Source organism: Oenanthe melanoleuca, chromosome 5, assembly GCF_029582105.1.
Source record: "Oenanthe melanoleuca isolate GR-GAL-2019-014 chromosome 5, OMel1.0, whole genome shotgun sequence".
Lineage (NCBI taxonomy): Eukaryota > Metazoa > Chordata > Aves > Passeriformes > Muscicapidae > Oenanthe > Oenanthe melanoleuca.
Window position 1 is genome coordinate 55,061,789 of NC_079339.1, and position 16,763 is coordinate 55,078,551.

At 45.3% G+C, this 16,763-nt stretch overlaps 1 protein-coding gene across 1 annotated transcript in view; it reads right to left on the reverse strand.

The window, feature by feature from the left end:
- The window catches only part of HIF1A (hypoxia inducible factor 1 subunit alpha), a 34,130-nt gene extending 21,567 nt beyond the window's left edge, over positions 1 to 12,563 (reverse strand). The window contains exon 1 of the mRNA XM_056492547.1: positions 12,305 to 12,563. Coding sequence (XP_056348522.1) covers positions 12,305 to 12,339 — 35 coding nt within the window. The 5' untranslated portion in view covers positions 12,340 to 12,563. The remainder of the gene's footprint in view (positions 1 to 12,304) is intronic.
- Between the last annotated feature and the right edge of the window lie 4,200 nt (positions 12,564 to 16,763).

A 16,763-nucleotide genomic window follows, 5' to 3' on the forward strand; every position in this document is an offset into this window, starting at 1 on the left:
GTCCTCTTTCTTGGACCACAGACTTCACTATAACTCTATTTTGTCAAAGGTATTTCAAGGTAACTGTCGTGGTTTAACCCCAGCCCACAACTAAGTACCACAAAGCTGTTTGCTCACTACCTGTCCCACCCTCGTGGGATGGGGAGGAGAACTGCAGTGAAGGTAAAGCCCATGGGTCAACTTAAAAACAGTTAAAAAACTGGAATAAAATAGTAACTGCAGTGATGAGGCACACAACATAAAGAAAGAAAGAAGACTCAAGACAGACAAGTGATGCTCAATGCAATGGCTCACTCACCCTCTGAGTGATGTCCAGCCCATCCCAGAGCAGGGACTGGCACCTCCCAGGCAACTCCCCCAGTTTACACACTGGCCATGACGCCCTGTGGTTTGGAATATCTCCTTGGTCAGTTCAGGTCAGCTGTCCTGGCTGTGTCCCCTCCTGCCTTCCTGTGCATCTCCTCACCGGCACAGCACAGGAAACTGAGGAGTTCTAAACTCAGGGTAAGCACTGCTCAACAACAACTAAAACCTCAGTGTGCTGTCAGCATTATTCTCCAAAACTGCCCTGAACCAACTACTAGGCAGAAATTAATTCCATCCCAGCTGAAACTGTAACAGCAGCACAAGCAATTCTGTTGCCTTACACAGATTCACTTTATACCCCTTTGATTTTTGTTAACTACTCATTCAACATCCCTCCACCAGCAAAATGTTCATCCTACAACAAAAACTCAAGAGAGAATTACTGGAAGTAAATGGTTGCCATCCACCCAGATTCCTGCAGTTTTGTCACAGCTTCCTTTTCAACTGCAGACACTTTTAAGTTAAAACTCCCCTGGCTTTGGCAATCAAGCTGAGCTCTTCAAGTCCACAGGTTTGTCAGGCTTGTGTGAATCACACAGGGCACTCAAGAGATGAAAATAGACACCAACCTCATGTTGGGATCTCAGCCCTTGTCTTTCTGACAGCCTAATGTTCTTAAAAATATTTTGGGTACTTTCCAGATTTTTGCCAGGTTTTAGCACCCTTGGCAGCAGCCTTCAGCAGGAACAGTCAAAACTTCTCCCAACCACTGAATTATTAATTACCAACTGAAACAGTGCTCAAATCCAGCCCATAGTGCTTTATGTCAAAAATTAATCCCAGAGTAAGATCATCAAGTGCTGCCAGCTGGAGCTGATGGGCAAAACCCAAGGAAAAGGGGGTGTTGGAACCAACCAGTGCTGCCTGAGTGGCAGCGTCTCCTCTCCCTTTTACTACGTGTTTCCCTTCTAGAAAGGCTACTACTATAGATAGATGTTTAAACTGTACAGCACAACAGTTGGCTATTTTTAGCTGCTATTTAAACCTAAGCTGTAACCAATCTGAGTAAAACCCAGCCATTTAAATAGGAAGATTAACTACCAGCTTCAAAGAGCGTTTCTTTAATGGTCAAATTAATAGGGAAAAGGTCTTTCACAAATAAGGTTTAATTACCAAGTGAAGTCATTGTTGCCTCAACATTGAAATGCCACCAAACTACAAAAAAAATTAAATTCTTTACTATTGCCACTACTCTAAGCTTTGTTACAATTGCATAAAGTAAATTAAAAAACACACATCAGCATGTACAGCTGCTCACAATTTTCTGTGTAGTCAATTAAATGACACTGAATTCCTATAAAGAAAATGTGTTTCCAAAGTGAGCACTTTCTCAACCAGAGGAGAAGAAAAGGGAGATCAGGGAAGGGGATTTTAAATAGTGAGATGTGAAGTGCCACAGAATCAGTTTAAGCAAATCATATCACTTCTCTTATCCATTCTTCTGGAGCTGCCCCTGTGTAAATGATCTTCTCAACAGAAATAGCATTCTGCAGAAAAGGAGCCAAGCTCCATTTAAAACAACCCCCAAACTTCAGAGCTGTATTGCAGCCTTCTGCTGTCAGTCTGGCATGGAAAAAAACACCTCAAGAGCCTGAAGAGAACCTCAGCTGCCGAGTGGATTATACATGCAATGAAAATATCAGAAATGCCAGTGCTGGACAGGAAATTGCAAGCATTTGCAGGTCTGATTTTTCCTGCACAATTTCAGCGCCAGACATTCATTTCCATTTTGTATTTCTACCACCAGAATACAGAAGCAGAGAATTATAAGCACATTATGCATCAGAGTTCACTGAAAGCAGTTTCACTGACCCCTTTAAACCCAATACCACTTCTTATATATAAGAGGTTTACATGCAATAGCTGAATAAAATCTGAGCTCCAAAAGATGTTTGAGTTAGAGACCCAGAGCAAAAGGGTATTTCATGACCAGGATTCACTGCAGCTGAACCAAGAGCTCAGCTGAAGGCTACAACCCAGACTCCCACTCACTGCCTCAAATCATGGTGAATAGAAACAAAGTTTTACAGCAAGAATTTGCCCAACAGCCTTGAGAGCAAAGCACACCAACAGCAACCCAGTGCTCACCAGCTACTGATGTTAATACTGGCCTCTCTGCTTGAGTGTGCAACTCCTGACACCATGGTCATACAAACCATCTGGGCCACAGCATCTCCCAAATGACCACACCATCCCAAACACCTCTCCACAGCAGACTCCTACAAGTGAGCCCTCAACTGTCTAAATGCAGTCCCAATTTTTCATCTCCTTGAGTGAAAAACTAATAGACAAAAAACAAAACAAAAAACCCAAAAAAACAGAAAGAAATAAAACAAACAAACAAAAAACAAAACAAAACAAAAAAAAACCAAAAAAACCCAAACCACAAAAAATCCCACCAAAACGAACCTGGAAAATACCACCAGTAAATGGTAAATTTTGGTTGAAAATAATTAGATAAATGGTCAATGGATAGAACTTAAAATGTGTAGCAGTCAACTTTGTCTCCTTCTAGCTTTTAAAATCACCACCCGGTGTTAAGAAAATTTTTATACTGCATACATAATATTGGATTAACAACAACAACCAAAAAAAACAAAAAACAAGAGGTTTCCTTTAAGTCACTTTGCTATGGTTACAGATTTTCTCACAATCAAACTTAGTAATAAAATAATCAGGTACATTTTACTCCACAGGTATTCTCAGTTCCCATATAAAATAACTTGTGCATGATTAATTAACCCAGGCTCATCTTTCTAGATACAGGTTTTGAGAATATTCTAAAATATAAACATCTTCCGACATCAATTCACATTCTTCTCTTTAGATTTGTTTTTTCAACCAAGTGGCTTTGTATTTATCACATTATTTGTTCCTGAAGTTTCACAGAAATATCCAATGCAGGAAGTAAGCAATCCTAATTATGAACGTGCCTCAAACCTGGTAACGTCTTGAACTTTAACTAGCTTTCAGTTCTGCCATGAACTGCCTTCATTTGCCAGGTAAAAGATTCAGATAATGTTTCCATGTTAGGAACAATCTCTCCTCTCAGACTGTAAAACTACTCTGGCTTAGAAATGGAGCCACAAAAACTATATCCACTATAACACAGCTTCATTCTCTTCTTCATTACACCAAAAAAAGATACAAATATTACAACACAGTAACATACTAAAAGTATATGACATCAGGATGGTATTGTATACTAAAAGTATATGACATCAGGGTGGTATTGGAACTTTAGAAAGTAGACCTGCCAGTGGTCTCAAGTTTAACTTTTAAGGCTGAATGCACTCCTGTGGTTGGTATAAAACTTGGTCACCTTTTCAGGCCCAGCCTAAGCCAGGTATTTCTGGCAGCACAGCTGAACTGGACAGAGGGGCAGCTCCTGGTTTGCAGCCATACCCTGCAGAACACCCAGAATAACCAGTTGTGTCCATGTGGAGTGTGAATGGCTCAGCCCTGGGCATGTCCCACCAACCCCTCTCACCTACAGCCAAAGAGAGTTAGGACAAAGTTCTACTGTCCTGACTGCTGAATACACAATCACTTGGCTTTGTCACTATTTGTAAGATCTGTGTTTTGCCCAGAGCTGCTAGCCATGATATTTGCTAAATTATTCCTCCATGGAAAGAAGGCCCAGGCAAGCTCTTAGCACAGAGAAACTAAAACAGTGGAACTGCTCTGTTGACACCTTCATATGAAAAACTGGTTTATAATGAAACAGAGACCACTCAAATCCAGTTACTTAGGTATATGGGGTGCTAAGGTGTGATCAACTTCAATGAGAGGGGAGAGAGCTGCAGCATTAGCACCATCTATCCAGAACTGAGACAGACCCACACAAACAGGGCCCAGAGTGGCAGGCAGCCCTGACAGCCCTGTTCCCTCTCCCTCCCAGCCCTGCAGTGACACACTTGTCTGTCCTGACCAGCAGCCCAGACTGTTCATCCCTCAGCAGGCAAACTTTTTCCAAATTGGTTGGGAGGGGCTCCTTCCTCCTATTGCAGCCCTACAGAATTACTGCAGTGTCTCAGCTGCCAGTTCTCCATGAGCTTGGGGTTACAGCTTTGACCCACCTTGCTTTGACGTGATTTCCTTTTAAAGTATTATTGCTTTATGGCTGATTTTATTTACTAGTTCATCTCATGTTATAGGCTTTGTAGAGAGTTCTTGTGAGAAAAAAAAAAAACCCACACACAAACCTTGTGTGTAATCAGAAGCATGTGATTACACAGAAGAAAGTCTTGCCCTTCATGAATTAATGAACATCACAGCCCACTAATCCAGCTCAGGAAAAGAACTCAGAAATTCCTTACATACAGTATGAATGATTCAAAAGAGATTTAAAACTGCAGAAACTAATGTAATATCCAAGCAGAAACAACACCACTACATGTAAACTATTAAAATTCATTTCTTTGTGTATTTCTTTCTAAAACATCAAATTAAACCGTTTTCTTTACATGAGGGTAGTTACAGCCATTTCCCATAGCCTGACTACCACCAAAACAAACCCCTAACTGATCAAACTAACAAATCAGGAGAGCAAGCAGGCAGGTCAGCCTGGATTAGCTTCAGCAGCACAAATGCTCTGAAAGCCATCAGCATTTGCAAAATGAGAGTGGGGAGAGGCAGCAAGAGGAGATTCGGTCAGCTCACCTAGAGAAGTCTTACTGTCACACCACACAGTCCATATAAACACCCATCCTACAGACAAACCATATAAACACCCATCCTACAGACAAATCACAGCACACAGGAGCCAGCAGCAGCCTGAACCCAGCACAGCACCACACTGACACAATTATCCATCATTTGGATTTGGCCTTGAATTGACCTGAAACCCCAGCTACCTCCCCACATAGAAAGTGTGAATAAGAAGGGAAAAGAAAAGCTTCAATATTGGCATTTCTAATTTAGGTCATGGTGAAACTATTCTATCATGTCTTACTATACTGTGTAACTCACTCACAGTTTACCTTTGCATCATAATATACTGTTTTAAAATAACTACATGGTATTTTAAAATAAACTACAGTGGTGGCACATAAAAAAAAAAATTCAGCTACATTATTTGGCTTTTCCCTTGAATACATTTTTATTTTTCCCTTAATTAGTTGTGCTTTACTCTTCAAGATGAAAGATACATGGTAGTCAAATTGTGTTTATTATTACAGGAAAATCAGAGCTATTCAAAAGAGATATCTGGACATGGGCTTGACAGAACCAGACATTAAGTGCTCTCCTCCTTTCAGCCCTTCTGCTTTTGCTTCTACCAAGCTCACAAAAAATGATGCAAAACATATCCCCAAGATATCTGTCAGGCTCTCAGTTAACAATGTTTCAGCAAAGAACTGGTCTACCTTCAGACAGATGCAGACTCTTGATAAAGTAATTTTAGTGTAAATCATTGCATTAAAATATATCTTCTGTTTTGTTCACTGCATTTGGTTTTCAAGACTGGAGGCTGGACATTTTCCCTCACTGCTTCCATCCTAGTTTCACCCCTTCACCCCAAGTTCCTCAACTGCTTTTGGTTAACAGGGTATTTTGTAATCAAAGGGTTTAAGAACAGGGGGGAAAAAAGAACAGAAGTAAGATATATCAAGTTTTATTTTTCTCTATGAATAAAGAACAAACAGACCCACTAAGCAGTCAAGAGAAACATTTACAACAATAGCTAGGACAAAAAGCCTGCAGCAATGTCAGCTCAGCATCCAACAGACTCAACAGAGTGCAAGGAAAAAGTCCTTTCTGAAGGACTGAGCACCAGAATTCCCATCCCCAGCAAAACCATTCCTTTCTTTAGCTTAGCTAGTAAAGGCTGCAGCCTTTATATTTGATGTGGATTACTTTATGTCTTCCATGGGAGGAGAGCAGGGAGCAAACATAAGGAGGTAAGCCTTGAGTAACTCCCTTTCTATCATAACAGTCCATTTACAATTCTCATTTATGAGCAAAAACAGCAAGCTCAAATCCTTTTGCTTCATGAAATGCACATATTTTCATAAAGTGACATCAGTCTACTTTTGGTTCAGATTGAGTTCTTTCATTGTCATTCTGGTAAACTAAACAGGTCATCTTTTTCAGGCATCATTTCCAGGATTATTACAAATCAAGTCAAAAAGGTTATTTAGTAAGTTGCTTGGTAAAACCTTCCACTGTTGTAATTACAATCAGTCCTGCTGATTCAGTATCCTCAATTCTTTATTTGAAATTCAGGCTCTATTTTAATGCAGTGAGCTAAAAGATTTGTTGTAACATTTCTCAAAATGCTTAAGGAGCATTTGTTCACACCAAATTAAACAGAAGCTGCACAGTATCTCTGCTAACACACACACACAGAGTTTGTTATGCTTTGGTGTCTTTAAGGAACAACTAATGAACCATCTTGAAGCACCAGTTCTCCTCCAGTGCCAGCAAAGCCATTTTGAATTTCTTGGTACTAAAATATCTCCAGATTTTAAAGGGCTATGTTTCTCTACAAGTTCCAGTGTTATCAGACTTCAACAGGAAGAAAGCAGAGATTATGCACATGGTGAAACTCCTCTTTATCAATGCGCTTTCTCTGAGATCTCAAACCCAACCCCCAGGCTGGTATGAGCAGGCGTAGCTTCAACCCAGGCTGTGGCTCCACATCAAAGAGCCCTGAAGTGTTCATCACCTACATAAACTGCATTCAAAAACACACATGCTGGCATGCATTCACTTGATTCCATGTTCATAATGAGTTCAGAATGCAGTGTTCATAGAGATTTTCATTCCAAGCTAAATAGCAGAGATCTCCATAGAGGAAAATCTCAATAGGCTTCATGTTCAATGGTAATTTGGAAACCTGTATCTTCCTTGAATTTTCAGTCATTAGTTAAAGTGCAAAGGCTCATCTTCTCTTCTGGGCCATTTCTGTAGTCTCCAGTGTCACCAAACCTTCTTGTATATCCCATTTCAAAGCAGCCCTCAGTGGAAAACTCAGATTCTCCTACATTCTCTTCTACCCACTCTAATACAAAGGAAGATTCTCAGGAGAGGCTCAAAATGCTCAAACTTTCTTGAACTCAAAAGGGAAAGGGCTGTTATAACATGAAAAGATGATTAAGGTCCAAGTTCTTTCCATGCATTACTTAGGTGGTTTTTCTGAGGCATGTGAACACCTGCCCATATAACTGTGTATGTGAAGATAAAAGGTGCAGTTGAGCTGATGACTTGTAATCTGGAACATTCCTTGCTTTTGGACACCAGCTTGCTAGGAACAGGTATGGGTTACTGTGCCTTCTTGTAAGGCTCTTGCAAGATTTGTTTTTGTTTTGAATCTGCTTGTTTTTTAAAGAACACATCTTATAATTGAACTGGTATTTGCATCTCCTTGGAAGTAGCATCAGGAAAAGCTTGATGCTCTTGTATACCACCACTAAACCATGTGGGACTTCCCTCCTGGGTTTACTTAGCCATGCACACTCTACAACCAGGTAAAAGTTATTTTGTTGGCATGTCCTAGCACCAAAGCTCCTCAGGAATAAATTAATACTGCCAAATTCTCTTTGGCAGTACCAAAAAAAAAAAAAAAAAAAAAAAAAAAAAAAAAAAAAGGCAGATTTTCAAAAATCAGCAGCTTCTGTCATTCAATGTCTCCTTCAATATGAAAAATCTCATGCAAGCTTACTTGAAATCCAGCATTCTAACAGAAATCGGTGCAATATTACTACTGAGCAACATGAACACACTCAAGAATTCAATCCACTGTGTTACATGGGCTCAGCAAAGAGTCCTCCAGGCTGGAAACACACCAAAGGGAACATGTGCCATCTTAAGAGTTTTGGGCTTACACTGCAATGCCACTGACATTTGACAGTGTTATAAATATTTATTGACTAATTTTTTTCCCCCCACTTCACCATCAGCAATCAGAGTCTGGAACCAGACACACAAACTCCGGGCATTATAGTTCAAGGACAGGGAGGAACAAAGGTCTGTGGCTGCTTGCACCATGTCCAGGGGAGGAAGGGAGCACCTGCAGGTGAATTCATGCGCTCCACACGTGGCAGAGGCATGGTCTCCTCTGGCGTCTCTGGTGGGGGCAGTAAGACAGCATGGCAGCGCTTCTCAGCTCCTCAAGGCTTACAAAGGACATGCCACCTTAGCCTAACCTAAGGAAGCCCTTGATGGGCACTTCTGATAAGGGAGAAACCAACCAGAAGATGGGGATGGCAATTAAATGAGAATAAAATCGATTATCCACTTCACACGTCCACCTTTAAACCAACAGTTGACTTAACTGCCACACTTAAGATGCTGATAAGAGTATGCAGCTACATTTGTTTTCCCCCCACACCTTCCAAAAATGGTCCAGGATGTGCCTCCAGAGAAACCAGAAAGGAAAAGCATTTCAATAGAAGGCTGAATTGCTAGAAAAGCTTGAAAGTGATTCAAAGAAAAACATCTTACTATCGCATCACTCTATTACAGACCCCCTGACAACCTGGACCATCTGATCACAGCTGCACCAGCCCCCTCAGCTAAGAGTGGACTGGTTGTTGGTATTTCAGGCACCCCAACCAAGAGACCCAGACTGCAGACTGGAGACAGCGTGTTTTAAAGGGCAAAGCAAGCACAACTGTAAACAAAAACCAAAAAACCCTCCTGCTGCTTCCATCAGCTCACTGCCAAATTATCAGACCTTCACTGATAAATGGAACCAAAGCACCATCAGAGCAAAATTATGCAAAATTTCTGCAGCAGACAAATCCTCCACAGCTACTCTTCCCTGATTTTCAGTGCCTTGATGCTGATAAGGACAGACAGTAGCACTATGCTGTCCCCTTCATCTTTAGTGGGCACTGTAAAACCATTTCTGGTCATTTTTATTAAACGAATTCACTAAACTTCTCATGTTTGAGGCAGTGCAAAGAACAGACAACAGAGGCAAGGGAAACAATCCAGAAAAATCCAGAAAGCAGTAAAACCACTGCTCCATGAGCCAGTAACCACTCAGCCTTTCCCATACCTGTGGGGAGACTCTACAGGAGATTTACTGAAAGATTCCTCCTCTTCTTACAGCCCAGACTATACAAAAGGGTTTTGTATTCATTTTCAACTCTAGCAATGGTGGCTCAGTTCCCCCAGAACGGAGAGAATTAACAGACAAAAGCAGTGGAACATACAATCCTAAAGACCTCACACAAATTTAAGAAAAAACAGGGGTAACCACTGCCCCTCAGAGCCATCAGCACAGGATATAGGCTTCTCAAACAAATTCTGGAGCTGGACTTCAGTGGCAGAAATCCAGCAGAAAACCCCTGGTCTTCCAAATTATCCCCCTTAGACACCAAAAAATAAGTTTCAAGGCCCAACTCTGAGGAACTGAAAAGCTGAAGTTCTTCTGTGAGGCATTCATGTCAGGATATTAAATTTCACTGGCGTTTTAAGACTCAGAATGAATACTCCAGAAATCACTTACCATTTTTATTTAGCACCTATAGCATTAAAAATATGTCTTTTATGCTATGAAGACTCACAGCACACCAGAAAAATGAATCTGGGTTACCTACCAGCTGCAAGCCACTACAAAAGTAATGAGTAGCCCATAACCCTAGATGGCTCATTTACTTAAAAAGGCACCAGAATTCCTCTGCTAATAGTGAAGTATCACAGCACAGACCTGAGGAAAAGCTTTTCATTCCATCAGCCATCTGCACACTGGAGTATGTTAAAAGAACATTGAGAAAAAGCTCATACTTCTCACCAGAAGCATTAAATTTGGCTCAAATGAAAGCCAATGAGCAAACAAAGCTCCCAACAACTCTGTTTCACCCACTCCATGCACTGAAACGCTGTCCTTGTAGCACCTGGGGAAAACCCAGGAGCACATCAAAGTGATACAACTACTGAAGAATGGCTAAAACCCAAATAATTCAGTATCTAATCGTGGCGCTGATACTTGATTTCTTAGGGGAATCTTGACCTCTGTACATATATGAGAAGCTTGGAACCACATTAAAAAAGTGGACTCAACAGGCCAATATAAAAATCCACACCTCCAGACACTGCTATAACTAAATTTCACTTTAAAGATTGAGACATAAACTTGGTCAAATTCTATATTTTCTGAATTTCACAGCACATAATTAAGTAAACAACAAGCTTTACATTAACTATCAAGAGATAAACACTATCCACACATAAGCAGAGGGAGAGGCAAGGAATAAAAGGATCTTAACCCAAGCCAAAATTGAGGTGTACTGTATATACAATTAGCCAAAGTTTTATCATCAAAGGTGATAAAGAACAGGACACAAAGGACTTCTCCCTTCAAGATATTCTGCATATGAACGCTATCAAACCTAAACCCTTTAAAAACAACCCAGGTTTTTGAGAAATGCTTGATATTTCCATTAAGTTCTCTGCTGAGCTCATATCCTTCCTTTTTTTGCTTAGCCATCTTCACTCAACTGTACATCCACAGCCCCAAGGATGAATGCACCACAGACACAGCTTTATGTTTTCCATTAAAACTCCACAACAGGAGCAATCTGAATATTCCTTTATAAGAAATGTTCCCAACTTTGAACCTGGTCTGCAGGAAACAGAAAACAACAAATTCTCTTTCTTAAGCCCTGCCTTTAGGAAGGAAAGATAAGCTTTGCATACTGATTCTTGCATTCTGAAGAAAGCAGATTACATCCAGGATAAGGAAATTGCAAAGAAAAGAAAAAGTCCTCCAGCGGGGCAGAACGGTAAGTAAAAAATAACAAATGCTCAAGGGCAAAAGGGGGGGAAAAAAAAAAAGAAAGAAAGAAAAATCCCAATAAGAAAAAAAAAAAAAAAAAAAAAAAAAAAAAAAAAAAAAAAAGTATCAGAAAAGAACTCGAGTTTCAAACCCCTTTCCTAGACCTGCAACTAAATTAGGGCAGCAGAGCAAAGCACAGATTAATCATTTTGGTTGCAACATGTTCTCCCAGGCTTCTCAAGAGCCATCAGCTCGGAGCATTGAAACCAAAGGCTGAGTGCCAGCCCAGGTGCCCCCCTGTTGGCATTTCAGGGGCCCGAGAGGAGCTTGTCCCCCAGGCACGGCGGTGACGGCTCCGGAGGCGCTCCGAGGAGCCGCTGCTGTCCCAGTCCCTCCTCCCAGCTCGGCACAAAGCTCACCATCCATTTTACAAGCCAGGCTCCTTCCCGGCACAACTTACACGCTCTAACACTTAGCGCGTTTAACCTGCTCAGATGACCCTTGGATACAAGAGCAGGCAAAGCTCATCTCGAATAATTAAAAGGCAAGAAAAGGTATCGATATCCATATAAACAAACCTTCTGCAGATGGCGAACACGGCAATTAATCCCCCCACAAAGCCCCACCGCCGGGACCTGCTCACCCGAGCCCCCCGGCTCCTTAAACTCCACCGCCTAACAAAGGCTTAAGGCTTTTATTCCCCCCTTTCCCCTAATTTGCTCTTACAATCCTCGGTGAATTATTCATACTCCTCAACTCACATTGTCCACCCGCCGCCCCCCCACACCCCCCTTACACCTCCCCAGCGCGGCTTTTGGGGATTTTTTTAAAGCTTAATATCTCCAGATTGCGATCCGGCCCTTTTCCGCACAAAGCCAGGGCACGGCGGGCTCGGAGCGCGCCGGGCACGGGGCACGGTCGATCCCTGCCCGCGGATTCCCCGCAGCGGAGCAGCCCCAGGGCCGCGGCCGGCACCGAGCGCCTCGGCCCCGGCCCCGCCGCCAGCCCCGAGCCCCGGCCCGCTCCCCCCGCCGACAAAATGGCGACGTGGACCAGAAGGAGAAGGAGCGATGGAGAGCGGAGCGCTCCGCGGGCCGGGGGAGCGCGGCGAGGGCAGCGGGGAAGAGGACGAGGAGGGGGCGGCGGTAACAAAGCGGGGGCCGGCAGCAGCGAGCGGGGGGGAGGCGGGGGCGGGCGGCGCGGCATCGGTACCTCTTCTTGTCGCTGACGCCGCCGGGGCTGTCCATGGCGGCGGGATGGCTTCTCCTCCCGCCGGCTCCCTGGATGCGAGGCGGCCGCGGCTGCGATGGGCGCCACGGGGCGCGGGGAGATGGCGGCGCTGGCCGGGTCTGGGGCCGCGCGGGCTCAGAGCATCGGGGCACACACAGGCTGCGGGAGGTGCGGGCGCGGCGGCGGCGGGGGCGGCGCGGGGCCCGCGCTGCGCCAGTGAGGAGCGGCGGCGCGGCCCGGCCCCTGCGCGCGGGGTCAGCTGAGCGCTCAGCTGGGCGGGGGCGCCGCCTCACGTGCGGCGCTGCGTGCGGGGCGGGCCCGGCCGGCCCCACACCGGCCCCTCAGCGGCACCACACCGGCCCCACAGCGGCACCGCAGCGCCCGCCCGCCGGCGGGGCTCGGCCCGGCCCGGCATGGCACCACACCAGCCCCACAGCGCCCGCCGGCGGGGCTCGGCCCCACACCAGCCCCACAGTGCCCAGCTCGGCCCGGCTTGGTCCGGCTCAGCCCCACACCAGCCCCACAGTGCCCAGCTCGGCCCGGCTTGGTCCGGCTCAGCCCCACACCAGCCCTACAGCGCCCGCCGGCGGGGCTCGGTCCGGCTCGGCCCCACACCGGCCCCTCAGCGCCCGGCGGCGGGGCTCAGCCCGGCTCAGCCCCACAGCGCCCGGCTCGGCCCGGGCCGGCATGGCCCCACAGCGGCCCCACAGCGCCCGGCTCAGCCCGGCCTGGCTCGGCTCGACCCGGCCCGGCTCCGCCCGCTCTCTGCCGCGCCGTCCGTATCCTGTCACAAATCGCACCCCCTTGGGCAGAGCGCGACGAGTTAGTCGCTTCTTCATTTCCTTTTTATTTTTCCTTTCTCGCGTAAATTTGTTCAATGCTTGTCTCCGCTGCCTCTCTCAAAGGTGTAGTAGTACAATAAAAACCCAGGACGTTTAGACGCATAGAATCATCGAGGTTGGAAGAGACCTTTAAGATCATCCAGTCCAAGCACCCACCTGGCGCTGCCCCTGTAGCCCCTAAACCACATATCCCAGCGCCTCTTAGAACACCTCCAGGGACGGTGACTCCCACACTCCCGAACAGCTTATTTCAATGCCTGCCACTCTAACTGTGAAATTTTTATTTTCTAGTATCAGAATCTCCCCTGTCTTGTCTTAAGGTCATGTCCTCTTGTCCTCTCACTGCAGCCACGGCAGCAGAGACCTCCCTACAACCTCCTCTCTCTGAGTTTTAGACAGAGATGAAGCCTCCCCTGAGCCTCCTCTTCCCTAGATGAAGCAAACGCAGCTCCCGCAGCCACTCCTCACAAGACATGTTTTCTAGTCCGTTTCCAGTTAAAGGGTTCAGAACCTCACATTAATTAAAGGGAACAGGCAGCTCCACGGCCGGGCAGCCCAGAAGGGGACCCGACAGGTAATTAAGCACATTTCGAGCAAGTTTTACAACTTCCCAAACCCGACAGCAGAGCCAGGAGGCTGGACCAGGGCTGTGCCGAGGCACTGCGACCTCCTTTCTTGCTACCCACCCAGGCTGGAGCACATCCAATGCCATCATCCCACTGCTTGCATCCAATTTTCCTCTCCCTGCTCCCCCCATGGCAAGCCTGGCCTCAGGCACTGCTCATCTGAGAGCCCCAGGATCTCCTGCTAGCCTTGGCTGGCCCTGGAAGCTCAACAGGAGGGGCTGGACAGGGAACACCTGGGCACTGAGCACATGGCCTCTTGGATCAGGAGCCAGGATACAACCAGGAGCAAGGAGAGGAAAACTGCAGGCAGAGCCCACATATTTAAAGTTAAAAACCTTAGCTCTGTACCCTTAGCTCAGGATCACGTGTGTGTGAGTGCTCTGGGGAGGCAAGAAAGGCACAGTTCCACGTGGAGTGACCCCACAGAGATCGGGGTTCCTTTACATCTTGTGGGCTCCCACTAGCAAGGACTTCAAGTGACTGTCTGGAGGTGAACCTTACGAGACTACTCAGTTTGCAGCTCAGCAGTAATGATACCTTTAAAAAAAAAGCAGCTTTGACAGGCATAAGTGACATTCTTTAGCTGCTGTGTGCATGTGTGGTGACATAAGAAACACCTGCAGGGCAAAGTGATGGTGTTTCAGTACTACACCTTCCTAACTTCTGCTGTGGATTCCCAGCTTCCAGTTAACAAGCAGTTGTTTTTGGCATACAGTCATGGGTGTTCTGTGTTTGGAGGGGTTGTTTATTTTTCTGTTTAGCAGAAGAAAAAGCAGAGACTGTGACATTTGTTAGCAATCACAAGGAGCTCCTGTATGAAATGGATTGCTTCTGCCCACAGCAGTAAGATACACAGGAGAGGCACAGGTGCTTCTGACTCCTTTTATTCCTTCAAGGTTTTCCATCCAAACATGGACAAAGCCCAGCTCTGCTTTACTTATGAGCTGTGACAACACAATAGCCTGTGGCAGTGTGGCTGTGAACTACTGATATTTCTGTTGTTCTGTGCTCACTGGAGCCTCGAGAAGAAAAATAATCTAAGCAAGAGCCAACCTCAAGTGTCTTGCATAAGCACCAAGATGCCCTCCCCAAGGGCTCACAGACAACTTTATCTTTCAAAATGAGGTTTAGGCAGCTCAAACATAGGAAGAAATTCAGTTGTTGCCTGCAGCTGTGCAGTTTTTTAGTCAGATCACAAAGTCACCATAACAGCCCCTAGAGAATTTTCTGGTTAAGTGGGGAGGGATCTCCTGGTGGGTGCAGAAATGACAAGGCCAGCTCAGTGCCACCTTCCCCATCAGAGCCGCTGGAACGCATCTGGGGAGTTTTGGCAGTGAAGTGGTGATAACAGAGGTACTTGCCGTGCCTTAGAGGAGGCTGGTGAAACTCAGAGCAGCTTCTCTCATCTCTCAGATTGAGGTTGAAGTGGTTCCTGGTAAGCCTGGCACAGTTGAAAGTGAAAGCCTGTCTTTGAATGACAATTTTAGTGCCTATAAGCATGGATGTCTTATGATTCACTTGTGCACTGCTCACTTTAAATCACTTGGACACAGCAGCTCGAGATGTGTTAGTGACCCCTGAGTAAAAATTACTGGAGAAAGATCCCAGTCTACACTTTGCTAATGCTGCTCAAAGGATTGTTCAAAGATATCAGACTTCCCAGCATGAACTGTCTGGGGACCTGTGAGTAAGTGTTGTGGTCTCCTTATGAGATACATTTCTTTCATGCCAAACATGCTTATCCCAAGCTCATAATAAAGAATAATGCTTTTAAAGAATAAAACCCAGCTGTGTTTCAGAAGGATGTAAGTGGAAACTTGTTCTGCAATTAAGTATTTCATACTGTAGCAGCTTTCTGAGATGTTAAGCAAATGCTCTCCCTTGCACACATCCTTCCCTTGATTAAACTTTTGCGTCACTCCTCTAAAAGTCTGCATATACACTTTCTTTCCCGCTTTCCCAGTGGCTGATAACAGAAACTTATTACAGTATATGATGCCTTAGTCATTTTTCTTGACCTTTATTGCTGCTCTAAGTTCATACTCACGCTTACGTTAGAGAACTTCCTGAATACAATGGTGTTTGCCTATGACTAATTAGGGCAAATGCACAGGCTGATGAGTCAGCAAACGGCTCGGCTCGGACAGCGGCAGCGACTCGGCAGCAGAACAAGTCGGGGTGAAGATGCGAGAAGTGCTCCTGCCTGTGGCTTCGGATTTGTCTGCTGATGAGTCAGGTGTCACCGCGACGGGCTCTGTATGCATTTACTCCCGGGATCCAAGTGCATCCCCATCAGTAACGACTGGCGGAACTTCTGACTTCGGTGGGAAGAAATCAGGGATTTAATTAAGGCATCTTACCTCCCAAGGACACTCACCATTTCTGAGCAGGGTCTCACCGGGGCAGGCAGAGGGTGTTAAGCTCCATTTATCTCTCTGAAGCTGGCAGTTTGCATCACAGAGGACGCCACAAAAAACTTGCCCTCAGCACCGGCTTTCCTGGGCTTTTGCTTCATTGTCCAGCCCCCTACATGTAGGGAATTAGCACTCATTGTTTCAGTAATTGAGCTATAATGAAGGGTACATTCTAGTCATCAATATTTGACCAAAAACCTGCCTTGCTCACAGCACCACTGTGGAGTGTTGAGTTGACAGAAGAATGCCACCAGGTCTCAAATGCTGTGTGGGCTCTGTGACACAGGCTAATAGTTGTTACTACAACTTACTGTGCTAACAGTGCAAGAACCTGAGAGGTCTGATGGTCAACTCATTTCACAATAGAAAAATGAACTGAAATTTGCATCCAATTCAAGCCAAACCATTGGCATTGGAAGACAAATGCTGCTGTTTCTCAAATACAAAATATTGTCTGAAATGAGAGTACGTGATGGGAGACACAATCTTCCTTTGGCAACTGTTGTTTCCTCTGGTCTTTTCTAACCTCAGTGCTTCTTCTCTCCTTGTGCCAAGATCT